Source organism: Triticum aestivum, chromosome 5B (genome assembly GCF_018294505.1).
Source record: "Triticum aestivum cultivar Chinese Spring chromosome 5B, IWGSC CS RefSeq v2.1, whole genome shotgun sequence".
Lineage (NCBI taxonomy): Eukaryota > Viridiplantae > Streptophyta > Magnoliopsida > Poales > Poaceae > Triticum > Triticum aestivum.
In genome coordinates this window covers 391,791,357-391,805,987 of record NC_057807.1, presented here as the reverse complement: position 1 = coordinate 391,805,987, position 14,631 = coordinate 391,791,357, and the positions used below count along the sequence as shown (strand labels likewise).

At 47.4% G+C, this 14,631-nt stretch overlaps 1 protein-coding gene across 1 annotated transcript; it reads left to right on the top strand.

Annotated features, from left to right (window-relative positions):
* The first annotated feature begins 2,305 nt into the window (after positions 1-2,305).
* On the top strand, positions 2,306-9,472 carry LOC123114800 (uncharacterized). Its single transcript, XM_044536207.1, has 3 exons — positions 2,306-2,515; positions 5,465-6,039; positions 8,641-9,472. Exons 1-3 carry the CDS (start codon positions 2,306-2,308, stop codon positions 9,470-9,472), a joined length of 1,617 nt encoding a protein of 538 aa, XP_044392142.1.
* The last annotated feature ends 5,159 nt before the right edge of the window (positions 9,473-14,631 follow it).

Genomic DNA, 14,631 nt, shown 5'->3' with positions numbered 1-14,631 from the left:
ATCTCAAATGAGCTAATCCTTTGCTAAACCTACAAAGGACGAGGGGGAGGTCTATTTATAGTCTAAGCCTTCGAAGGGGTAAAAGAGGGGCGAAATGAGTACATGGGCCTCGGCCCGGATATGCTGCACACAGGTAGGGCAGTAGTACCGGACCCTCGGGCGGTAGTACCGCTTGTAGGGCTTCAGCGGTAGTACCGCTTTGATGGGGCGGTAGTGCCTCTCTGGAGCCATTGATCACAGGCGTTTGTCGGGTTCGGCGGAAGAAGGGCGGATGTAGGGCGGTAGTGCCGCTTGGTTGGGTTCAGCAGTAGTACCGCTTAGCGTGGGCGGTAGTACCGCCTGTTCCAGGCTGGGCAGCTTCTCCTCTTGCTCTTGACGTCCATCTTGTACCGTAGCTTCTTCTAGGTTGGTTCCTTGGTACCTAAGCACACAAAGCATATCCGTTTAAGGCAGTAGCCATGTCTCAAGTGGGTTAAAGGGAAGTTCAACAAGGAGATAGTTAACCTCGGATTGAATAGCATGTGCTCGAGCTATTGTCATGGGTCCACTTGGAGCTTGTGTAGTCGAAGTAGTGACCATGGGGATGATCGAGGGATGCTCCACATCAGAACTTGGCTAGCACCGGGTGGCCGAGAATCCCGTTGTAAGGCAAGGGGATCTCGGCTACATCAAAGACAATCCTCTTCATCCTGTAGTTCAACTCGCCTCCAAAATTAACGGGCAGCGTGACCTTGCCCTTCGGCTGGCTTCTTCTCGGGTTGACCCCCCTAAAACGGGTCCGTCCCTTAGAGGTATCCATAAGGAATCTGCAGCGTTTTGATCACAACAGGCAAAATCAAGTTCAGGCCAGCCCCACCGTCAACTAGCATCTTCGTCACCTTGAGGTTGCGGATCGTTGGTGAAACCAACAACGGCAAACACCCGACCGCAGTTGTGCGATCGGGGTGGTCCTCGATGTCAAAGATGATAGGCGTGCTGGACCACTTTAGTGGCATCCGTTCGTCGAGTGATGGCTCCACCGCTGTGAACTCACACGCCCACTGCTTGAGCTGGTGGTGAGAGGTGTGCAGCGAGGCACCACCGTCGATGCACATGGCCTCTGTAGATTTCTGAAACTCGTGGTCGCCGGACTCGTCATCCTCGTCATGATCATCGCCTTCCTACTTCTTGTCGTGGCCCCGGGCAGGCCTCTCTTGCTTGTTATCCTTGCCGCGGGGGCCTCCTTGGCCGCCACGCTTCTTGTCAGATCCTTCAGCACCGTCCTGGCCTTTCTCCTTGTCCCGCCTCTCATACTCAGCTTTTTGCTTCTCAGCAAGCAGCTCAACTTGTCGGTAGTTTTGGAGGTCGTGGCCTTGGTGCGGTGGATCTTGCAATACAGCTTGTCGGAGCTTCCTGGCTTGATGGCAGCCACCAAGGCCCGGCAAGCGGCACACCCGACAACTTCCTTGTGTTGATGGTATAATTTGGCTAGTTAATATATGATGAGCCAAATTGATTCAATGATTTATCAAGCTGATCGGTTGATACATTTTAAAGTATTGTAACAGGAAGTTTCATGGACAATAAAGATGCAAGTTCTAAGAAGGATCGGATGCTAAGCTAAACTATGGGCATGGAGTGCATGGTCTATATATATCTACGTGTGAGGAGAAGTATGCTTAGTGCTGACGGCTATTATCCAGGTTGATTTGCGACGTTGCCGGAGTATTTTATTATTTTCTTTGAAGGCTCAAGGTATTTGTACATGTATGCTTAGAACTTGGGCTACTATATTATTTTATGATAGCGACGTGGCCGGAATATTTAATTGATAAGGCAAGGTGTGTATACGGTCTCGCCATGCAGGTTAGCTTAATGTAAAACGTCAAGTACTATACATGGTAGCCCAATTAGCATGACCTGATTAGATTCTAATCGGTTTGATTTTGGAATGCAACTCGTGTACGCCAAGTCCTGCCTTGTATACGTCAAAGTCCAGCGTGCCTTATATATAAGGCCATGGCCGATTGGAAACAACCCCAAGCAATCGATCTATCAATACAAACACTACTTTTTTACGTATGTTTTATCTATCGTTCTTTTCCTGCTGAGCCCTAGCGGCCCTAGGGTTTGGTTCAACTTTGTCGTTTTGCGCTGAAAAGCGACTGGTTCTCCTCCACGAAAGCGAGGGATCTTTGTTGCTTTGCTCGGAAAGCAATCGTTCGTCATCACGAAAGCACGACAATTATCTTGGTGTTGCGCGGCGATTTTCCGTGCCAACACAATTGGCGACTCCGCTGGGGACGAGAAGAAGAAGAGCTACACGATGAGTACCGAGTCCAAGAACGGGAGCGACATCAACCCGGAGAACGTCATCACCGTCACACTCGACGATCTATTGGAAGATGTTCGGCGCGAGATTGAAGAGGAGCTTGAGAAAGAAAAGGTTGAGAGGTTGAAGCTCAAGTTGGCTAGATACGCGAAGACGAGGAATGGCGTCATCAAAAAGGTAGTTCCGAGCCCTTCCGATGCTCAGGTAAAAAACTCAACCGAAGCAATTGCTCATCTAATTGATGTGTCCGTAGCTAGTAAATATGGTTCTGATATGGAAAATACGACACGTACAATTACTCAAGCAGTAGCTAATAGACTTGAAGAATTTAAGGAGCAGTTTAATAATGAGCTTGGAAAATGTCTACCTGGTCATGTACGCTCATTAGTGCTGCAAGTCAATGATGAGTATTCTGGAAAAAGACCGATGCCATCAGACAGTAGCAGTTTTAACAATTTTCCAAGTAATATACATACGCCTAGTGCATCGGCTAATGCTATGCAGACTCATGTTCCTTTAAACAATAATCTAGATGGCCGGAACTATGTTGGTAGTTCGGCTAATAATTTAGTTCCTAGTACTAATGCTCCTATTATTTCGACTTCGGTTCCACAAAATCACAATAACAATAACCGAAGTTTTGGTTTTAATTCTGATTTGCAGCAGCCTAGTTATCAGACAGTAGCATATAGTACGCCACCAGTGCCGCCTGTTGGTACCGGGGTTCCCTACGGGCCGGTACCCGATTCATATTTTAGTGGGTCTCCGTTGCAAACTTCACATGCTCAAATTTCGTTGCCGGAGTTTCCGCCGCGTGCTTGTGTTTCATCTGCTCCACAAGCTAGTTCTATACAGCCCAATAATAATTTTAAGGATCAGCTTGCTAATATACTTAGAGAATTTGGTTTAGAACCCAAGGGTAGAGCACGTACATATCAAAAACCATACCCTGATTATTTTGACTCGACACCATATCCTCGTGGTTTTAGAATTCCAGATTTTGTTAAATTTACGGGGGAAGATGGTAGATCTACTTTTGAGCATGTGGGACAATTTTTAGCACAATGCAGCGAGGTTGGCACATCGGATGTTTTAGATTAAAATTATTTCCTTTATCTTATCCGGTACTGCATTTACTTGGTTTACATCGCTTGCTCCTAATTCGATTTCAGCATGGGCACAATTGGAGCAAAAATTTCATGAGTATTTTTATAGCGGTGAAACAGAACTTCGACTTTCAGATCTAACTATGGTTAGGCAGAAATATAATGAGCATGTTCATGATTATATTAGGAGGTTTAGGGATGTTAAAAACCGATGTTTCAGCTTGACCATAGCCGAAAAGGACTTAGCCGATCTTGCCTTTTCAGGTTTACTCGCTCATATTAAGGATAAACTAGAAGGGCAAGAATTTTTAGATGTTAACCAAGTTTTGCAGAAGGCTTTGGCGCAAGAAAACCGGGCTAAGGAAATTAAACAATATAGCCGGTTTAAAGATAACAGAAATAAAGAGAAAGATAATCATGTGGTTAACGCCATAGATTATGATAGTGATTCGGCTAGTGAGGATGATGTTAACATATGTGTAGCCGAATGGGTTCAAGCGCCAAAGTCAAAACCATTTGCATGTTCTGCTTTGAAACCTACACCTGCTAGAAGAGATGAAATTAAATACACTTTTGATGTTAGCAAGTGTGATAGAATTTTTGATATGTTATTGCAGAATAAATTAATTAGAGTAAGAGAGGGTCATGTAATTCCACCTCCAGAAGAATTGGGTAGAAGAGCTTATTGTAAGTGGCACAATTCTTTTTCTCACGCTAATAATGATTGTAACGTGTTTCGTCGACAGGTGCAATCGGCCATTAATGAAGGACGATTGACGTTTACAGAAGGTCCTAAGATGAAGCTCGACAGCGACCTTTTTCCTATCAATATGGTCGAGCTTGAGAGTAAAAAGATGCTTATTCGGTCAGATCAGACCGAATCCGCAAGAGAGAAAAATGTTGTTGATAACAGTGCTCCTCCAAGGATGATCAAACCAAAAAATCCAGAAATAGGAGTGTGGAAAGTCAACGGAGGAAGGAGACAAGCTCCAAGGCCAAAGCCGACAGTTAGCATGTTGTTAGAAAAATATACCTCACGCAAGACCAACAATGTGTTTAATCGGCTCGGAGGTAATAAGGGTCCTAGATCTCCTTCTAGACCTCACAGTCATAGCAATGGCCAGGAAGTGTATATGACCAACAGCCGTATTTTGCAATGGAGCCAACATATTGGGGTTGTGCACCTCCTATGTATCCGTAGTTTCCTCCATGGGGGTTTAATCCTTGGGCGCCATATCCTACAGGGCCAGCAGGTTATTTTCAGCCGGGATGGATCCCGCCGAGGCCTATATTCAGACCAAACGTACATGAGAAAAGGGCTCGTTTCAATGAGGAGGCTAGATCACATAACGCCATCGAGATTCGAGGAGGTCGATCACCGGTAAGCAGTGCAGAGCGCAACAACTATAAGGGCAACTACAAGCGCGTATGGATGCCGGTGAAGTGTGCTAAAACTAAAGCAGCAAAAAATTCAGACGATTTGGATGTTGATCATGGTCTAAAAATAGCGGAACACCAGTCAGATGAAGGTGTTGTCAATTGTACAGAAACAAGCAGTGTCTCAAAAGAAGCTCTCGGTACAGAGGAGAAAAGTAATAGCGTAAAGTTGCGGCAAGCTGGCCAGTCTAATCAATTTGAAAAGCAAACTAATTCTGGGCATAACCCGCATGCACGGCCGGATGGTATATCCTCACGTACTATTCAGAAGCCTAAATCGGCTAGCACACAAGCTGATTTGATCATAAACAATTGTTGCACAGGAACGTCCAAGAGTTTGCCTCCGAGGTGTTTCAAGTCTAATACTAGTACATCTACACGTTGGGACTCAGGCAATGTACGTGGCCAGGGATTTAATTCCAGTACCGTATATGATTAGCAGAGAAGTATTTTGGCCGGAGATGAAATGTTTGCCAGAAAAATAAAAGTACGTCAGTATAGGCCGAAGGACCTGGGGGGCAGCCAAATTAAGTCTGTCACGCCAGGAACTAAACCAGCACCGCAGTGGTGCCCGAATGGACTTACCCACACTCAGAAACGACGTGTACAGCGACTGCGGACATTGGAAATAAAGGAAAAGATAGCTGAGAAGAAGCGCGATAGATGGTTCAATCAGGATAAACCAATGATGTCTACAAAGACTTGGAAGGAGAAGCGCATCGTAGCAGAGGAAAATAAAAATACGGATGACATCATTATTGCAGAAAATTCAGAGAATAATAAAGATGCACCAACTGATATGGATGTTAATATGGTGTTCGCATTGCCTGCTGAGTTACGCGCACCCGAGGCAGAAATTGCTGAACTTGCTCTTGGTCCAGAGAATGCTAGATTTGAGAAACCAGAGAAGCATGGGCAGCATCTAAAGCCATTATTTATCAGAGGTCACATTGATGGTAAGCCTATTGGTCGCATGCTCGTTGATGGTGGTGCAGGTGTTAATATTATGCCCTTTTCGGTATTTTCTAAACTGAACCGAAAAGAGAGCGAGTTAATGAAGACCAACATGGGACTTAGTGGGTTCTCTGGAGAATTGTCCGAGGCTAAGGGTGTTATTTCTATGGAGCTCACAGTCGGAAGCAAAACATTGTCGACTGCATTTTTTGTTGTTGATGTCAAAGGCCGGTATAATATTCTTTTGGGACGCGACTGGATTCATGCAAATTGTTGCATCCCTTCTACTCTTCATCAATGCTTAATTCAGTGGGTTAATGATGATGTCGAGGTGATTGAGGCGGACAATTCTTCTTGCATTGCTTTGACGGAGGCGCCGGTTGATTGGAAACACGGTGACATGCGATGTTTGACCGGTAGGGACTTATCGGATTATGATTATATCAGTATCAGTAGAGATGGTTTTGTACCTATAAATGCACAGCCGGCTGACATAGCTCGGCTTAATAATTTATCTATATAAATGATGAATAAAGACGATAGTATTGAGTGGCTACAAAGACGCACGGAGGAGTATCGTTCCGGAAAGAGCGATATGCATGAAACAATTGAAGATTTTGATGACATGGAAAAGCTTGGACAAGGATTCTCATCGGATCCGATTGAAGAAATTGATATTGGTGATGGAAGTATCCCGAGGCCTACATTTATCAAAGCTAGCTTGAAAGCCAATCAAAAAAGTAAGGTATGTTTATTACTTAAAGAATTCTTTGATTGCTTTGCTTGGAATTATACTGAGATGCCCGGTTTGAGTAGAGATTTAGTAGAACATAGATTACCTATTAAATCCGGTTTTAGGCCGCATAAACAACCTCGTCATTTAATTTTTAGGCTGCATAAACAACCTCGACATTTGGGTTAAAAAATGCCGGTGCTACATATCAACACGCTATGAATTTAATTTTTCATGATCTTCTAGGCATTGTATTAGAAATATATATTGATGACATAGTTGTTAAATCGGATGGGTTTGATCATCATTTAGCCGATTTAAGATTAGCTTTTGAAAGGATGCGCTAGTATGGATTAAAAATGAACCCACTCAAATGTGCTTTTGGCGTATCGGCTGGTAAGTTTTTAGGCTTCATAATTCATGAAAATGGTATAGAGATTGACCCCAAGAAAGTGGAGGCAATTCGAAATTTGGAGGAACCCACGTGTAAAAGGGATGTGCAAAAGTTGTTAAGAAAAATTAATTACTTGAGACGATTCATATCTAACCTTGTGGGGAAAATTGAATCATTTGTTCCTCTACTTCGGCTGAAGAATGAAGCCGAATTTACTTGGGGGCAGAGCAATGATATGCTTTCAATAATATAAAGCAATGCTTGTCAAATCCTACAATATTGCGGGCGCCCATGTCCGGTGCGCTGTTCAGGCTGTACATTGCTGCAGAAGATAGGGTGATCGGTGTGGTGTTGGCACAAGAGGTCAGCAGAAAAGAATACATCATTGCATACTTAATCCATAGTTTGCTCGACGCCGAAAGTCGGTACGTGTTTATTGAAAAGTTATGCTTATCTTTATACTATGCATGTACCAAGTTTCGACCTTATCTTCTTTCTAGCACATGTGTAGTGGCTTGCCAGGCAGACGTGATTAAGTATATGTTGCAACAACCGATTCTTAGTGGTAGGATTGGAAAGTGGGCTTACGCACTAATAGAATATGATTTAACATATGAGTCATTGCGTTCTATGAAGGGTCAAGTTATCGCTGATTTCATTGTTGATCATAGGATTAAAGATGATGAAAATATTAATTATGTTGGTGTGTGTCCATGGAAGCTTTATTTTGATGGATCGGTTTGTAGGGACGGGCAAGGCGTCGGTAATGTTTTAGTTTCACCTAATAATGTTGTTTATGATACATCGGTCCGTTTGGAATATCCTTGCACTAATAACCAAGCTGAGTACGAAGCTTTACTGTTTGGTTTACAAACTTTAGTTGATATGGGTGTAAAGGATGTAGATGCTTTTGGGGATTCGCTTCTGGTAGTACAACAAATTAAAGGTGAATTTCAATGTTTTGATGGGTTATTAAATAGTTATTTGGACTGATGTTTAGACATAATTAGGTCTCTAGATACGTTCACCATCCATCATATACCTAGAGAAGAGAATTCTAGAGCTAATTGTTTAGCACAGCAGGCATCCGGTTACCATATTAGTAAAGGAGTGTTTTTATATTAGACAAGCCGATGCATGCTACGTCTATAATGATGGATACTTTGCCACAGGGTACACTTGGGCCTAGCACAGTTGAACAACTAACTGTACAATGTAGTGCAAACTCGATGCATGGGTCACAAATGACTGAATCAGCAAATAATTTAGAACTAAGTGATTGGAGAGTTCCACTAGTTGATCATTTAAAAGATCCAAGTCAAACGAGAGATAGAAAAATTCGGCGACAAGCTTTAAAATATACTTTGTTTAACGACGAGTTGTATCGCCAAACGATAGATGGGTTATTTTTAAAATGCTTGGATTCTGATCAATCTAGAATAGCTATGGGTGAAGTGCATGAAGGAATATGTGGAACACATCAGTCGGCTCATAAAATGCGATGGTTATTAAAACGAGCGGGGTTTTATTGGATGACTTTGCTAGAGGATTGTTTTCGGTATTATAAAGGTTGTGAGGCATGTCAAAAATTTGGTAATGTGCACTTAGCGCTCGCATCTATGTTAAATCCCATAATTAGGCCATGGCCATTTAGGGGATGGGGTTTAGATTTTATTGGTGAGATACATCCTTCGTCTTCTAAAAGACATCGCTTCGTCCTAGTTCCTATAGATTATTTTACTAAATGGACTGAAGCAGTTCCTTTGAAAAATATGACTCACAAAGAGGTTATCAGTTTTGTTTTAGAGCATATTATTCATAGATTCGGTATTCCTCAAACTTTAACTACTGATCAAGGTGCTTCTTTTATGTCTCATCAATTTCATGAATTTGCCGAATCTTTAGGAATTAAATTGTTAAATTCATCGCCTTATTATGCTCAAGCTAACGAACATGCCGAATCTAGCAATAAAACTTTAATTAAGCTTATAAAGAAGAAAATTGAGGAGCATCCGAAAAGATGGCATGAGGTACTATCGGAAGCTTTACGGGCTCATCGGATATCTAAACACGGAGCGACTCAAGTAGCACCGTATGATCTAGTATATGGTCAGGAGGCGGTGTTACCTGTAGAGGTTAATTTACAAGCTCTTAGAGTGGCCAGACAAAATGACTTGTCGGCTGTAGATTATAATGATTTGATGATGGATAAGATAGATGACATTTCAGAAGAGAGATTAAGAGCTTGGCGAGAAATTGAGAAGGAGAAATTAAGAGTAGCCAAGGCTTATAATAAAAAGGTGAGAGAGAAATCGTTTCAAATAGGGGATTTAGTGTGGAAAACGATTTTACCTATTGGAACTAAAGATAGAAAATTCGGCAAATGGTCACCGAGTTGGGAAGGCCCGTATGAAATTATAGAGATTGTTCTCGGAAATCCATATTTTGTACAATCTTTGCAGGAAGAAAAGTTGTCCAAAGCTCTCAATGGAAAATATTTGAAGAAGTACTATCCTAGCATGTGGCAGGAGGCCTGAACATGTTGTGGCCGATATGTTATTTCAAGTATCACCCTGAGCAAATTTGGCCAATATATTATTTGAGGTATCGCCCTAAGAAAATTTGGCCGATGTATCTTTGGACATCGCCCTGAGTAATGATATGATCGTGATAGACTTCATCTTACGGTAACTACTATAGTATTTTTGGTCAATGCAATTGTACCAAAAACAGGGGGCATGTGTTGATGGTATAATTTGGCTAGTTAATATATGATGAGCCAAATTGATTCAATGATTTATCAAGCTGATCGGTTGATACATTTTTAAGTATTGTAACAGGAAGTTTCATGGACAACAAAGATGCAAGTTCTAAGAAGGATCGGATGCTAAGCTAAACGATGGGCATGTAGTGCATGGTCTATATATATTTACGTGTGAGGAGAAGTATGCTTAGTGCTGATGGCTATTATCTAGGTTGATTTGCGACGTTGCCGGAGTATTTTATTATTTTCTTTGAAGGCTCAAGGTATTTGTACGTGTATGCTTAGAACTTGGGCTACTATATTATTTGGTGATAGCGACGTGGCCGGAATATTTAATTGATAAGGCAAGGTGTGTATACGGTCTCGCCATGCAGGTTAGCTTAATGTAAAACGTCAAGTACTATACATGGTAGCCCAATTAGGATGACCTGATTAGATTCTAATCGGTTTGATTTTGGAATGCAACTCGTGTACGCCAAGTCCTGCCTTGTATACGTCAAAGTCCAGCGTGCCTTATATATAAGGCCATGGCCGATTGGAAACAGCCCCAAGCAATCGATCTATCAATACAAACACTACTTTTTTATGTATGTTTTATCTATCGTTCTTTTCCTGCTGAGCCCTAGCGGCCCTAGGGTTTGGTTCAACTTTGTCGTTTTGCGCTGAAAAGCGACCGGTTCTCCTCCACGAAAGCGAGGGATCTTTGTTGCTTTGCTCGGAAAGCAATCGCTCGTCGTCGCGAAAGCACGACAATTATCTTGGTGTTGCGCGGCGATTTTCCATGCCAACACCTTGTCGGTGTCGTTTGCCTTGGCCTTCTTGGTGGTGGCGGTGTCGTCGGATCCCTCAACGGCAAGCACAGTCTTGCCCTTGCGCTTTCTATTACGGAGTTGGCCCTTCTTCGTGGGGGCGGCGGTATCGTCGTCTGTGGAGTCGGTTTCCACACTGGCGCCGGGGTACTTCCTCCCCTCTTCAACTCGAGCGCACCTATCAGCCAGAACATAAAGTTCGGCCACATCTTTGACCTTGTTCATCACCATCTCTTCACGCATCTTGCGGTTACGCACATTCTGATGGAATGCTCCGATCATGGCGGCGGGGTGAATGTCTGGGATGTTGTACTGCACCCGGCTAAACCTCTGGATGTACTTGCGCAGGTTTTTACCTTCCTTCTGGGGGATGATATGCAAATCGCTTGCCTGGCAGTGAGCTTGATGGCCTCCAGTGAAGGCGCCAACAAACTCATGACACAGATCCGACCAAGAAGAAATGGAATCCACCATCAAGTGCATCACCCATGACATGACATTGGGCTTAAGTGCCAACGGGAAGTAATTGGCAAGCACCTTGTCTTCGCGGGCTCCAGTAGCTTGGATCGCAATGGTGTAGATGCTGAGGAACTCCGACAGGTGAGTCTTGTCATTGTACTTCTCGCCAACGTCGGGCTTGAACGTGCGGTGGGAGGGCCACTGGAACTGCCGTAGCTGACGAGTAAAGGCTAGGCAACCCACCTCGTAAGGTAGGCCACCGTGGCCTCCCGGTGCCGGGTGGTCCATAGTGGGCCCTGCCCGCCTATCTGATTAGTGGCGCGCATCACGCCGGCGCTCGATAGTAGTTCGTGCATTGTTGGATATCGGGTTCCGGCAAAACCCTTAAGGTTCGAACACCGGGGTGCCCACAAAGATCTCTCCCTACCGAAACATGCCCTCAGCCTCGCCGCGATCCCTAAGCTAGATCGATGAACAACACAAGAGACACGAGATTTATACAGGTTCAGGCCACCGTTGTGGTGTAATACCCTACTCCTGTGTGTGGTGGTGGGTCGCCTCTTGGGCTGATGATGAACGGTACAGGGGAAGAACTGCCTCGCAAGGAGAGGGGTTCTTGTGTTGGTGTGGTGTGCGGATGAACTTAACCTGTCCCCTCTATGGTGGTGGCTAGCTCTATTTATAGAGGCCCTGGTCCTCTTCCCAAATATTGAGCAGGAAGGGATCCAACAACAACCATTTTGAAAGGGGACATCTAGTACAAGCTATCCTGACTAAAGGTGGTCTTCGTGTGCCAAAGTTGCTGGTGATGACACCGTCTTGGGCTCCACGGTGACCTCCGTCCTGCCGTCCTACTGGTCTTGGTCTTGTTGCACCAATATGGAAACCTTTAACTGACGCCTTGGTACTCCGCGCCTGTGCTTGCCCCCTTTGCACCAAAGAGGAAAAAGGGACAATGCGCGGGCTGGCGCCCGCCTGGTCTTGATCGTCATGGCTTGTGTCATGGGCACCTCGCGAGGTACCCCTTGCCTTGATCTCTCCGCCTCCTCGCGAGCCTGCCTGGTGAGGCCACTCCTGAGGAGGCCTTGTGTCGTCTTCCCCGCGAGGCTTGGCCCCTCGCGAGGGTCTTGAGTGTTGGTAGATGAAGATGGGCCGTACTGGGCCACTAGCTGAGCCACGCCGCAGGCCGCAGGCAAGCAAGTCTGGGGACCCCCGTTCCCAGAATGCCAACAGTAGCCCCCGGGCCCAAGGCGCGCTCGAACTTGGCTTAGCAGCGAAGCCAAAGGGCAAGTGTGGAGCGCCGCGGGCCCCAATAGCCTGCGGCCTTAGTTGCCGCATGGCGACTGATTGGATGTGGGCGTCTCCGCTTCCCCATGCTGCCTCGGCAACTGCCTGACTGACAAAAGGCTCGCGCAGGCAAGGCTTGCCTTCATTGCTCTCCTTCGCCTTGCTCCAAATCCCCTTTCTTGCTCCTTGCTCCTGCAATCTCCAGATCTGCTCCACTCCTTCCCTTCCGGCAAGTGATGGCACCCCGTAAAGCCAAGGCCGATGCGCCGCCGGCTTGGTATGTGCCGGCCCTGGATGCCCCCAATGTGTCAGAGAAGAATCTCGCTGCCATGCGCCTGATGACGGCAGTGGAGGGCAACAAGAAGGGGGAGACCAAGCTCCGGGCAGGCTCCGCCTAGCCAGAGGCCAAGGGGAGCACTTTCTACCCCTTCTTTATGAACGCCATCATCGCAGGCCTGGTTCCTCCCTTTTCCGACTTCTTCTACGCCGTCCTTAGCAATTACAGGTTGCAGGCCCTTCATCTCCATCCCAACTCCATTCTCCTCTTGTCAATTTTTGCCTACTACTGTGAGGCGCATGTCGGGGTGATGCCGTCCATGGCTCTTCTACGCCACTTCTTCTCTCTCCGAGCCGGCGGCGACCATACCTCGGCGTGCACCAACTTCGTCGCGTACGGCAAGGCCAACTCAATCTCGAAGACCAAGAAGAGGGCCGACAACTTCCATAGCAAGTGGGTCATGATGGATGCCAAATGTGTTTACCCCTAGTTGGTGCTGCCGGCAGAGATGCCCCAGCCCGACGAGGGGTGGTCTCGCACGAAGCTCGATGACAATCAGGCGAAGTTGGTGCTGGAGAAGATGAACGCCGACTTGAAGCCGGGCAACATGAAGGCGGCGAAGTTGACGGGGGCCGCGCTCCTGAGGGAGTTCCTGGCGCAGCGGGTGGCCCCGCTTCAGGCGCACTCGCGCCCCTTATGGACACTTGGGGACGCAGAGGACGAGCTTCGCCTGAACCCGGCAGCCTTGGCCGACGAGGATCTGGCCGTAGCTCTCCGCCTCTTGGTTTGGGACGTCCAGGAGTGTCCGACGGGTGCCCCTGCCCCCTTGTTCCTCTGCGAGGATTGGACATAGGTGGTGGATGCCATGCCCACCTTGATGGGCGCGACCTGGTGTCAGCAGAGCCTCTTGTGGTCCGTGGGGCGACGGCGCTAGTGGACGTGTCCTTGGGCAACTCCCGCGGAGGAGGAGAGGAAGAAGAGGAGCGCGACTCGGAGGCGACCTTTGAGGGGACGGGGGAGATCTCTCCCCGGCGCAGGGCCAGCATCCTCCGCACCTTGCCGGACGACGACGAGACCGACGCCATGCGGGAGGAGGAGGATCCACCCGCAATCCCGAAGAAGGACGGGTCGGTGCTGATCTCCCGAGAGGCAGCTTCTGCCCAGGCACCTCCTGGAGCCGCCTCCAGCCCTTCTGTTGCGCCTTCTTCCCGCTCCTGTACCTCTTGCAGCTGCGCCCTAGGCCACGAGGCTCTCGGGCTTCAAGATCGACAATAGGATAGTGAACTATGTCGCGATTGACCAGTAAGTGCTCGAACTTCATCTTCTTCTTGATTATGCCGTCGGGGCTTGATGTTCTCTATCAATTGGCCAGGCCGCCGCTTGCGGCGAAGAGGAAGACGGGGACACGGTGACTCCGTCTGGGGCAGACTCATCTGCCGTGGCCGCTCCTTCATCCGTGGGACGGGGAGGCGACGATGTTCGTGCCTCCCCCACCAGGTCATCCTCACGAGGCCCGGAGGAGCACCTTGGCGGGGTGCCAGCCCCCGTGGCCCCGCTAGCTCCGGAGGTGCCGGCGCCTGACATTTCTGCTGAGGTACCCAAGGCTCAGGAGCCCCCAGTCTCCCGAGCTGTGGTTATGCTGCCTCCTCCTCCTCCTACGCCGCTGGTCCCGGGTCCTTCTGCCCCCTTCGCTGTCTTGGACCGCGCCCTTTTCGAGTTGGTCCAGTTGCGAGAAGACCTCCAAGGCACCGACTCCCACCTCGTAGCCAGGCACCTGGAGCTGGTCTCCGGCTGGATTCATTCCGACGCCTCCATCCGAGCGGCGCTGAGGCAGGCCGTGGAAGCTTCTGAGGAAGAGAAGCAAGCCGCCACCAAGACCGCAGCTGCTCGTGAGGCGGCATTGAAGGATGTCGCGGTTGCCCAGGACCGCTGCAAGGTGCTGGAGGCCAAGATGCATGGTTTGCGTGATGAGCACGCCAAAGAAGCTCGCAACCGTCTGGCGAAGGAGGAGAAGATGAAGGCTCGGGAGGACGCTATCAGTGACCGCGACGCCGAGCTGACGCGGCTACTAGAGTCGCAGACCGCTGAGCGCAGCCGGCT